The 11,942-nt window shown below is 44.3% G+C and overlaps 3 protein-coding genes across 3 annotated transcripts; all 3 read left to right on the forward strand.

Moving 5' to 3' along the window:
* Window positions 1-865: 865 nt before the first annotated feature.
* On the forward strand, window positions 866-2,273 carry PHALS_10044 (dus-domain-containing protein; the record flags this gene model as incomplete). Its single annotated transcript, XM_024725397.1, has 5 exons — window positions 866-901; window positions 967-1,056; window positions 1,139-1,241; window positions 1,297-2,014; window positions 2,072-2,273. The coding sequence occupies 5 exons, from the start codon at window positions 866-868 to the stop codon at window positions 2,271-2,273; spliced, it is 1,149 nt and encodes a 382-aa protein (XP_024576178.1).
* Window positions 2,274-2,761: 488 nt separating this feature from the next.
* Window positions 2,762-4,515, forward strand: PHALS_10045 (Sds3-like; the record flags this gene model as incomplete). Its single annotated transcript, XM_024725398.1, has 6 exons — window positions 2,762-2,800; window positions 2,865-2,948; window positions 3,022-3,268; window positions 3,350-4,075; window positions 4,139-4,406; window positions 4,479-4,515. The coding sequence occupies 6 exons, from the start codon at window positions 2,762-2,764 to the stop codon at window positions 4,513-4,515; spliced, it is 1,401 nt and encodes a 466-aa protein (XP_024576179.1).
* An 875-nt stretch (window positions 4,516-5,390) lies between these two features.
* Window positions 5,391-9,905, forward strand: PHALS_10046 (DEAD box containing helicases; the record flags this gene model as incomplete). The annotated part of the gene is made up of 4 exons (XM_024725399.1): window positions 5,391-5,489; window positions 5,564-9,747; window positions 9,816-9,829; window positions 9,901-9,905. 4 exons carry the CDS (start codon window positions 5,391-5,393, stop codon window positions 9,903-9,905), a joined length of 4,302 nt encoding a protein of 1,433 aa, XP_024576180.1.
* Between the last annotated feature and the right edge of the window lie 2,037 nt (window positions 9,906-11,942).

Genomic DNA, 11,942 nt, shown 5'->3' on the forward strand with positions numbered 1-11,942 from the left:
TGTACTTGTTCTAAGTATAAAACGAAAGGTCGGTGACCTAAATTACGCTTCCTCAAGCGCTAAGCTACGGTAGCCCCGCTGCAGACACGGTGATATCGAGTATTGTCAGTATTGATTTATTTACGGATGTCAAGCCGGTCACATCGCACAGCTAATCTGACGAATTTATCTCAGATAGATTCAGCTTCATGCGCCAAGCGCGTGATGCTATTGCTGATAGACAGAAAGCACAAAGCAACTTACAATCGGGAAACCAGGAAATCAGGTTCAATTTTGATCAGGAACATATTTTTTCATGCGTCTTGGCTACATCGGACCCTTCGTGGTCGTAGATGAGAGCCCGAAAGCGCATTCTGTTATAATGTGTGTTTGGTATATTCGTTTTTGCGATTCTACCTTAATGGGCCACAAAACGCAAGTGTTATATAAGGATGAACGAACGGTTATAAGACCCTTGTAATTAATAATAAGAGGGAGAGCTACAGCAACGATCTGATATGAAAGCACTTGGGATAGCTCGGGCCGATCGTTGGATTAGGCAAATTCAACATCACGTCGTATCAACGACCGTTGTTCACAACACTCTCACGTCCAAACGTTGGGAGAATGATTTCTTTTATCCGCATACGTCCCTTGAACCTCTTCTTACGTTCCACCACACTCATTCTTTCATGAACTCTTTATGGTGCTATATTTTTGGTATTGCTATTACATCGTGTACCCATTAGCAAAGATGATTTTCGAAGTGCAAATTGCAGAATTCGAAATATCGCAAATGTTTCAAATACTTATATACTCACGTAAAATATGTGATGCTCACTTGAGCTTAATGAGATATATATCAAAGTCAAAATCGTTGCTAACCATGTCTTCCGTATCACGCTTGTCCATTGCGCCCATGGTTCATCATCATCCCAAGTCTGCATGTCTTAACAATAAGATTAACATAGAGTTGATTTCGTACAGATGGACTGGACAGACCGTCACTATCGCTTTATGATGCGCATGATTACCAAGGAAACGCTTCTGTTCACAGAAATGATAGTAGACCAAACTGTGAGTCGTCAATGCGCTTGCCAAACGAAGCTGCTATAAAATAATTGTAATCATACGAACAATTGTGGAAATGTGTCAACAGTTGCTGCATCAAAAACGGAATCTTGAATACTTCCTAGGCCATGACGCTGTCGAAGCACCACTCGCGCTACAGCTGGGCGGCAATAGTATTAAAGACCTAGGTGGTAAGTTTTCCGACGTATTATGCTTCTTCTTTCCGGCACTTATATAATTGACTAGCCGCAGCGCATTTAAGCCAGTCGTACGGCGGATTTTGTGAGATCAATTTGAACACGGGATGCCCGAGTGCGCTTGTATCTAGCCGCTGTTTTGGAGCCCGCCTGATGCTTGAACCGGAACGTGTGCGGGACATATGTATCAGTATGCGGCGCAATATAGCGCTGGCAGCTGAGAAGAATCCGGACCACCCGCCAGCGGAGGTCACTGTCAAATGTCGAATCGGTGTGGATGATTGTGATAGCTATGAAGAGCTACATCATTATGTAACCATGGTGGCTAGTGCGGGTGTACGCCACATTATAGTGCATGCACGCAAATGTTTACTTAAGGGTCTGAGTCCGAAGGAGAATCGTACAGTTCCCCCGCTACGGTACGACGTCGTATACCGACTGAAGCAGGATTTCCCCGAGTTGTATTTCACGCTGAATGGAGGTGTACAGAGCATCCAGCATGCAAGAGAGCTGCTAAATAGTACAAATGTAGACGGAATAATGATTGGACGGGCAGCGTACAACAGTCCGTGGAATTTTCGTGATGCTGATCGGCTAATATTTAATGCAGACCGTAACCCGAATCTGTCGCGCCGCGAAATTATCCAGAAATATCTAGAATACGCTGAGAACCTACAGGATAAATGGGGATCATCTAAACCGTTAAGCGAACTTCCGTACACGATGGCCACGTCCGCGCTGATGAAGCCACTTTTGACTCTCTTCAAGTACGTGAAACGTTTTGGAATTGAAAACCTAATTACTAATTTAACACTTCATTCCAGTGGTGAGATTGGCGGCAAGGCATTTAAACGTGAAATTTCAGCGCAATGGGCAAGAAAGGGCCAGCGACCTGAGCTACGAGAGATGGTCGAGAATGCTCTTAAGGTAATTCCAGTTGAAGTTCTTGACGCGCGCGTCGAAGACGAACTTTTACAGTCCTCTGAGATAGCTAGGCTAAACGAAAAATCAAAACAGAATATATAAGGCGCTGAGACCAAGCCTTGCTCGCACTGATCTTAGGTAGCGGAAACCCGAGCACATGTCGTGAGGGGGCTAGCTGCGAATGGATGCAAATTGCGCTACTACAGTGAATTCGAGCCGTATTTGAATTTAGTTTGAATCATGTCCACAAGCCCTTTCCAAAAGCTCTTGAAAAGCTGCGTAATATCTTCAGACTCTCTGGCCAAATTAATCAAATAGTTCGCGACCAAACATCACACCGTCAACTCCAGACTTTTGATCTTTGATTCGCGTCAGTCATATTTTTGACGTCTTTCGTTGCTAGCAATGAGTCGTTGACTTCGCTCAGTATTACAAAATTACCAACATCTCAAGACGAATCCGTCCACGGATGTTAAGCACTTTGGACACCCAATTCTTATAGTCTCACAAGTTAGAGTGCAAGTTTAGCGCGTCACATCGTCAGTCTCCCTTCTATGTCGATATTGTTAAAGCCCAGATCGCGTACAATCATGGCTGACTGGCAAACAAACCAAGAAGGCGGACTGAAAGTAACCAGGGGTTACTCTCACTCTACATTTCAACCGTTGTACTTGAGTCGACATTGTGTATCAGATCACGAACTCGATTCAATTACTCGATTTTGCTGATGATGCAGCGGGAGGCTGTATCCATCACGTTGGCCATTTGTGCCACAAGGTGTTTTTAATCATACAATTGGCAAGTGAGTATATTGATAACTAGAAAAACGATACGAGTATATCTCTCAAAGGAAATTTTCAAGTACATGGAGCGCTCCAGCCGCCGTGATCATTCGCGTGATCCTGAGGATGATGCGAGCAGTGACGCGGGTACCAGCACGCGCTTACGTCGCCGTATGCGCAGCATGGTGGCTGAGTCCGACGGTGCAGACACGGACGCTAGCTCGACCGGCCACCCGACTGAGGAGTCCCAGCGCCGCCCAGGTCGCCGCAGAAGAGCGCGAAAGGCATTAGAAGATATGCGAAATTTTACGCGAAGTGCAGAGGATCTTCATTTGTCGCGATCCGGGGACGAAGGCGATGGTGATGACGATGATGATGACAAGGAAGAAAACATAGTAAAACGTCAGCGATCAATGTCAAACGGCTCAAACACGTCATCTACGTCGGGTTCCTCCATGGCATCTGAACCGCTTACGGAATCGCAACGCCGCGCTCGCTCTGACCAAAAAATGGCTGAATTGGAGCAAAAAAAGAAAATGGTGGAGGATGGTACGCTCGCCGAGTTCTGTCGTCGCGTGGCCGCATTTAAAGAAGAACGCAATCGTCTGCTACAGACTGCAGAGCTACATAAAAATCTACAGCTGAAAAATGGACAGGATCTATACAATTTTGAGGTGCAGCGTGCGAACAACTTTTGCAAGAATGACCAAATAGAACTAAAAAACAAGATGCTGTCCAAGGTAGACGCCGTTATGGCAAAGCTGCAGGCGGAGATGAAGGTGCTGTCTAAGCCCGGAGCTAAGATCGAAGACATCAAAAAGGAATTGCAGCAGAAATGTACACCAGATACGATGATGCATATAGCTGCAAGTTTGGAGAAACAAACCGAACTCGAAATGGAAAAAGGCAAGCTGCCCGTGACACCACCAAAAGCACCTTTGTGCAAACGACGCAAAGCGGACTCGCCAAAAAAGGCAACATTGGACGAGATGCTAAAGCTGCTACCCGACGAGACGATCCGCTTACCGTTTGATGCCCTCAGTACTGACATTGCGACTATCGTTAGCACTTGTAAGCAGATTGCCAAAGCCACAGTCGAGCATATATCGAACAGCATTCACGGTAAGGAACTAAAGGCTTAAATCTGTACTGCGAAGTTTACTGATGCACCCTTGTTAACACCAGTACCTTATAAGTTGGAGCGACGACGGCTAATATGTGGCAAGAATTTATTCGTGGATGGAGATGAAGTACAAATTTCGCTACCGCTTATGCATGAAGATTACAGGGGCACTATATCATCTATAACAGACGAAGCCGTCTATGTCAAATTGGCATCTGGCCACAAGGTTCGCATCCTACTGCCGCACATCGAGTTTCGTCGCTGCGAGCTCAAGCCAGCGCTGCGTAGTTCTTTATCCACGGGCAATCTTCACAGCTTGCGCTGGTCTGAGTACGATACTTACTAAAGCCTTCCACTTAATTCACGACCACCAAGAAAGCGCCTTCTTTCTGTTACATATAGAACCCTGAGTAAACAAGAAGCGGAAGCACCCACTTAAAATTCCCCGTTTACATCAGAACTACCTCAGAACATCTGCTAAATAATCATCGAAATTATGTTCATGTCAAATGCATCGAGAGTTGTACTATTTGACTTCTTTTTCAATGCATCTTGAGCAGGTCAGCATGATGACCATGTGTGCCTGCATTTGATTATCTGTCTCCATGGGCATCGCTCCGCTATCGTCGTGATTCTCTGCTGTGTCGATAAATTCATGGGACTTGCCTCAACTAGTCAAGCATTCCGATAGCAACACTACCAAATCTCACCGCATACCATTTATATTTCTATTAAACCATACATTTCACTTACTTTGCGCGCGTGCTCTCCTAGAACCATTTTCCAAGGATCATTTTCCAGAAGACTGGAAGTGAACAACCAAAAATCATAATCACTTCGATGGCATCAGCACTTTCGGCGAGATACGAGGCTGCATATGCTTATGTTCAGCTCGTTGCTATCGTTGGTAAAAGTGAAGAATGACGGACTTCTAGTGAGGGATTAAATCCAAGCATTTGCACAAGGTCTAGACGCAGAAACTCTGTAAGAGCCTCACACCTTTTTGTGCAACGCTTTCGTGACGCCTACTAAGGGAATTCAAATAGCGTCCCATGGCTGCGTCACGCAATGCATTTTTTTACCGTTTACATACAAGGCCTTACATCTGCATTTAAAAGTAATCTTGAACGGCAGTATCAGAGTCGTCATTGTTGAGCATAGAATCGCGAACATCATTCAACTGGCATCTTTTAAGTCATACCAAAAAGCTGTGCCTAAGTAACAATCAATGTAAATATTAGGAATAATTTAATCGCGACCAAATTACATTCAAGTGACTATAAATTCAGCAAATCTCAATCTTTGGCTATCGTAATGCGTCAACCAGCTCTCGCGTCTACTAGCGTGGCTAAAGACACTCCTTCGGTACGCGCGCTTGCACATCAAATATTACAACAACCACTATCGGAAAAGGTACGCTATCTGTAAGAATTTTTCTCATCCGCATTTGAACGGTGTGGAGTAATATTTCATCCTCCGCGTCACAGTCTCTAGATGCGGTAGCAGCAATTTACAATGAATTTATGAGCGAAGCGAGCGATGATGAACGAACAATCATTTGCCTACAAGATTTGGATCGTATAGGCTTTCTAAATAAGGCTTTGTGGCCATTAGCAGAGGCTGTGATCAATATGCACTACCACATGAAGAAGGCTTGGCTGGTGTCCGTGCTTTTGCTCGTGGGGTTCCGCGCTCGAAAAGTAGACGTATTATCTGCCGATGATAATATTCATGGTGTATGGTCCTTTTTAACGAAAGACGACGCAGCCTGGAAGACATTTACAACAATAATCTGGACAACATTAGCGGAAACAAGTAAAGACATTAGGTGGACGTTCAAGGAAAGAACGGCACTAACGCAATTCGTCATCACAAGCTTTCAAAGCCTCGAAGTACCGCAAGTGGCAACCTTTGTACTCCAGATGACATCAATTTCGATCTGGACAACGCTTTCGCCGACCCAACGCGCGTTAGAGTTCCAAATGTACCCGAAACTAGAACGACACTGGAATCGAGTAATGGGACAGGAATCACCAGAAGTTAAGCGAAAGATTAAGAAACAGCGACAAGGGGAATCCACGAACGAAACATTGCAAAATGAGCAAAAGATTCTAATTTGCCAACTGAATGCGTTTTTTGAAGCTTTAAAAGCGCCAATGGACAATAACGTGCCAACGCACGAGATCGTGGAACATTTACGCTTTATTGCAGCATTTTTAGCGTTGTTGATTGACTTTTTAAGTCAGTTATCTACTCGTCGCTTTCTTTTGACCATCTTGAGGCGTCGCCATATACGCACATTACTGAAAAATAGCGCAGTCTTGCAATATGCTTTAGAGGCACAGGACGTTTATGACAGACAGGCTCTTATAAAGCAAATAACGCTGCTAGATGTCTACATGCGGTTCCCGGTTGACGCACAAACGGGTGCATCGTTATCACCACAAGAGCAGCGGATGCATCAAACTCGTCACATCCAGAAGTTGCAACAGTATGCTTTTCTTTCGTTTCGAAATTCACGGCTGGAAGATTTGGCTGTTGCTCCATGTGGTCACATTGCAGACGCTTTAACCTTTGAAAAGATGCTTTACAGCATCGCAGCTGCCGATCGCCCACGTTTGTCATTGTTGGCGATCGCCGTTGGTGTACTGGCTGATCAAATTGAGGCTAATTCGACTTCGGATTCTGAGCTGATTCAATTTTTCACGGAAGAATATTCCATTTCCAGCAGTGATATGGATTGCGTTTTCGCATCGATTTATCCAACCGAAATTGATATTTGGAGCGAGATGTTGGATCGCAAGGATATCTCATCTCAAAACGGAATGGATGGCGACAATTCTATGAAGCGATTGAATCAAATATACAGCGCAGACGAAACCAGCTTGTTTCCGGTTTTGCCTGTGCGGAGATTGGGCTTACAGTATTTAAATTTGAAGGATTATTTTCAGCGTAATTTTGAGCTGCTTCGATTTGAAGTTTCACTAGATGTTCGTAAGGATCTTGAAACAGTCGTTAAGCAACTCGATGCTGTGCGAACTCTTCAATCATTAAATGACAACGACACAATTTTTCGTGGTTTCTCACCATCTGCTGTCGCCCTGACGAGTCCGCTACAAATTGTACAAGTGAGGAAACCGTCGCTTGGCCAGACTATTCCAGCTGCTGTTGTTGCGCAAGTAGAAGTGGAATTATCTAGTCGACATGATCGCAAGTGTTTTGATTGTTACCAAAGAAAAGAGGTTGTATTTCTCGTGACATTGAGAGCGACAGCAGATGAACTTGCTGAAACGATGGCCTTCAAACAGAATGTAGAGGAGTCAGGATCGTTTCCCGAAAAGTTCGGTGTGCTTTATGTTCGTGCAGGGAAAATACTAGAGGTCCAAGACGTAGCTGGCAACGTAATTAATGCCGAGCATTCTGTGGGTAAAGGAAGGAAGCGTGTTTTCAAACTCGCACTAGATGGGTTGCAGTACAAGAAGGACATTGAAGCGAACCGCGTCGATGCATACCAAAAAGTTAACATATTAGTCCGACGAATTCCTCTCAAAAATAATTTGAGATGTGTATTCGACACAGTCGCTGGTGCATGTATTAATGCTGACTCGGAAAACTTAGTACCATCATGGCTTCACGACCTATTCTTGGGGTATGGGGATCCGGCAACTGCATTTTACATGTCAATTTACAAGTCAAGGGCGGAGAATCAGCTTGTAATTCCTCTGTTCGAGCTTCTCCAGAATGGAGAGCATGCACTCGACGCGGGTGATGTTGAGAAACTGGTGCATATTAACGACGAAACAGTCGAGCTAAAGCCGAATGACGCAGTTGCCCCCTTTACGTACGTGCATAGTCTTCATAATGGCGCAAACTATATCCAAGCTTATGACAGAGAATATCCCCCTGCAGCATCACAGCGCATCTCAACTTCTTTGCGATACACAAAGGCGCAAGTCGCTGCTGTGCGATCAGGACAGTGTGAGGGTCTTACACTGGTCGTAGGTCCGCCAGGTACAGGCAAGACAACTGTTGCTGTGCAGCTCGTGATGAATCTGTATCGCACATCTCCGGAGCGCGAAAAAATTCTTGTTGTTGCACACTCAAATCAAGCATTGAATGACTTCTTCGCGAAAGTATTGGCTCAAAATGTTATCCCTGAGTCCGAGATCGTACGAATTGGACGAGAGCAATTCGAAGACGGCCATTATGCAAGTAAAGTTTGCGACGGAAATTCTTACGCGAATTTTAGCCGAAGTGGTCGCGTAGCCTTTTTGCTAAAGAGAAGAGCTGAATTGCTGACTGAAGTAGAGCAAATGGCTCAGTGGCTGATGAAACGAGATCCAACGCGATACGCTGGTCTTGCTGATGGTTCTGCATCGTATTCTTGCGAGAACACGCAAATATTTTACCAGTTTCACATGAAGCAATATATCGATGCGGCATGCGAAGCGAGTGAGTTGCCGTCAAAAAGCGATAATACTACATCGCTTATGGAGTTTTATACTTTGCAGAAGGGAGCAGCACCTGATACAATAGTTGCTCTCCATCAATTTGCTCTGGATATCAAATCTCATTTTCATGAGCTGCGTCGTCTACAGCCTTTTGAACTTTTACATACTTCACGCCAGCGTGATGACATGTATATGATCGATCACGCTCGTATTGTTGTTATGACTTGCACGCATTCAGCTTCGGACTATCATGAGCTTACGAAACTTAATATGACATTCGGAAGTCTGATTATGGAGGATGCTGCCCAAATAAGCGAAGTGAATATGATTGTTCCACTTCTTTTGGCATGTTCAAATCCCGTAAGGTCAGCAGCAAGTGATCAGAAAATGCTTTCAGGTTTAAAACGTGTTGTACTTCTGGGAGACCCAAAGCAGCTGCCACCGGTGGTGAGATCAATCGCACTTAGAAGTTATGCACATTTTGGTCAGAGTTTATTTTCACGTTTTCTGCGACTTGGGGTTCCTCATATTATGCTTGACTATCAAGGCCGCTGTCGGAGTGAGTTGGTTGATATCTATCAGTGGCGATATGAAAATATGAGTTCAAATGGAAAAAAGGTTACGCTTGGCGACTTGCCTCATGTTAAATCGGGTCAAGAGTACCAGACTGGCAACACTGGGTTTGCTCATGTGGCACAATTCATTGATTTATCTGGAGTTTCAATTGAGCATCAATTGAAACCTCATGCTTACGAAAATATGGAAGAGGCCAAGTTCATTGTTGCACTTTTTTGGTACATGATGGGTATTGGCTATCGTCCAGACCAAGTGACGATTCTTACAACGTATACGGCTCAGAAAGATCTTTTGAAGCGACTTCTTTGTGTCGATGTTCCAAAAGGAGCGAAGATTTGTAGCGTGTCGACTATTGATAGCTTTCAAGGAAAACAGAATGATTATATTTTACTTTCCACGGTTCGTAGTGGACCAAGCGTGGGACGCCTTGAAGATGTTTGTCGTGCATCAACTGCCTTTTCTCGTGCTCGGCTTGGGCTTTATGTTGTGGGTTGCCATGCTAATCTTGAGCAGTCATGTGTGTTGCAGCCCTTCCTCTCCAGGTTAGTGTCAGTTGCAAAGAAATACGACAGTGACAAGGCGACAAAGTTAGCGCTAGTACCGTCCGATCGAGTAGGAATGGCACCACGTAAATTCGAGGAGAAGTCCAGTACAAAAGTCAACGATGTTGTGTACGTCACTGACCGTCAGCAACTTGAGAGCATTGTCGCAGGACTTCATTCTTAGGTAAGAATTCTTGAGCGCTTGAAATTATAGGTCGTTTTTGCTAATAGACCTCACATTATTATTGCATACAGGCTAAACTTTATCTGATTTGGCGCTGTCAACGCTTACAATAGCAAAACCGAGGGAAAATGTCTTGAAGTAGCAGGTGGACGGAACATGCCACTGATCTGTTGATTGAAGTCGTTGTCGTGAACTAAGAAGACTGGACAAGTGCTTGTAGGACATTGTTAATCCATTTGGTTTCGATTGTCTCACCACAGCACTTAGATAGCTCACGAGATCATACGTTTGATGCATCAGCATCCAAATCAGTAGACAAAGGTATAAAGTCTGGAGATTACGCAATCAAATTGTACAGGCACGCTTTTCCTCTCAGCAATTGTCATTTCAGCGCCAGACAATCGAAAACACTTTATTCTTCGCACTTCTCAAGATTGGTGAGTCGATCCCACTTCAACTAGGATATAGAAAGCGCTGCTTAAAACGGCGATAACTTTGATGCAAGGCACTAAGTGTCCGAAAATGTTAGCATTAACTTTGCTTCGTCCTTGAGCGACGCCAGAGGGCAAAAGACATGGTATTTTGATAAGACGGGATCAAACGATTGCATGTCCTTGCTAAAAAATGGATACTCAATCTCACGTTGAGCAATTACTGACACTGACGCCGAAATAGACGGTATCTTTCTGTGATGGAGTGCTGTACATGGAATTGTAGTATTGACTCGGATTGATAAATTTCGGTTAATTAACCTAGAACGAGTTAGTAGTATGGTTATTGCCATGCACTTTGCAGTGAGATAGCTTCAACTCTAGATCTCGAGTTGACAAACACACAAACACACAGACGTTGGGTTCGTACGCATCAGCTAAAATCAGGATCGAGATACATTGATGTGACTAGATGTCTAGCGTGCTCTACCATTTTCAAAATACATATATTGAGAATTAATGTTATTTAGGCTAATACCTAGTGGCTAGCAGCCCACATGTACAACCCCTCCTTTTCGGAGAGCATATAAATTTTGTTCGATTGATTTGATACACTAATACCAGAAACTGTAAGGTGTGATTACGGCAATTACTCCGTTATACCCTCCCACCGCACCTGGCCTCATTTGTACAAGTGTGCAGAAAGAAACCGCTTCACGAGCATCCAACATAACTCCACTTTTGCACCATACTGTCCCTGCCCTCGGATGTATCGGGCTACACTTAGCAATTACGTAAAGGCATATATATGTACCTTCTGTATGGATTGTGGGGATTGACAACAAAAAATATTAAAGTACGGTGTTCCCGACTGCATCTTATATGAAGTCGTAAACATTCTATGTGGTACAGAATGCTGGTTCCTAAATTGGGATCTGTACGGGTGATGAGGCCGACGTGTCTCTGTCTTTCGAAGTGGAAAAGGAAAGCCAGTTCCTTCTACTGAACACTTTCCAAAAATGTTGAAGTTCAAGCTTTTCAAAATTCAAGCTCCGTACACCCAAGATTTTGTAGTGGTAGCTGAGGTTTAACCTCAGTACACCCTTGATATATAATGAGCAATTCAAGGTTATATTTGTAAAACCTCTAGAAGCCCTTCAGGTGTTTTGTATGTGGCTAGGAACCATAACCCATTTTGACTCAGTTGCAAATTTGTTCTAAAAGAATTGATTTGTTCTTCTTCCCTCTAAGTCGGCACCCTCCACGTCCGGAATTGCTTCCTTGTCGCACGAGCGTGTGTGTTGTGTTTCATGGACTGTTTGTGAACAGAGCCCTCCTTCACCAAGACATATTCTATGCGAGAATCTTCCCCGCGCACTCAGACAGAGGACTAATGCGGCCATGCGATTAAAGAACTCAAAGCAATTCTCAATTGAGATGTCGAGTTTTTTTTCAAACAGTAAGAACGGCCATAGTGAGTCCTGAACGACATCGTCGCCGTACTGTGATGACACAAGGCGGGGATGTGATCTCTGCGTTCAACCTATCCTCCGCATGAGTTAAGTACCACGAACCTTTTGCCAACAGCACAATGTGATGCGGCGCCGCTCTTAAGCTCACGACATTGTCTGGCCAGCATCAAGCTGTACCTGGCTCTTAGTGCCTAGATTCGAATACTACAA

This window comes from Plasmopara halstedii (assembly GCF_900000015.1).
Source record: "Plasmopara halstedii genome assembly, contig: Scaffold_444, whole genome shotgun sequence".
Taxonomy (NCBI): Eukaryota; Oomycota; class Peronosporomycetes; order Peronosporales; family Peronosporaceae; genus Plasmopara; species Plasmopara halstedii.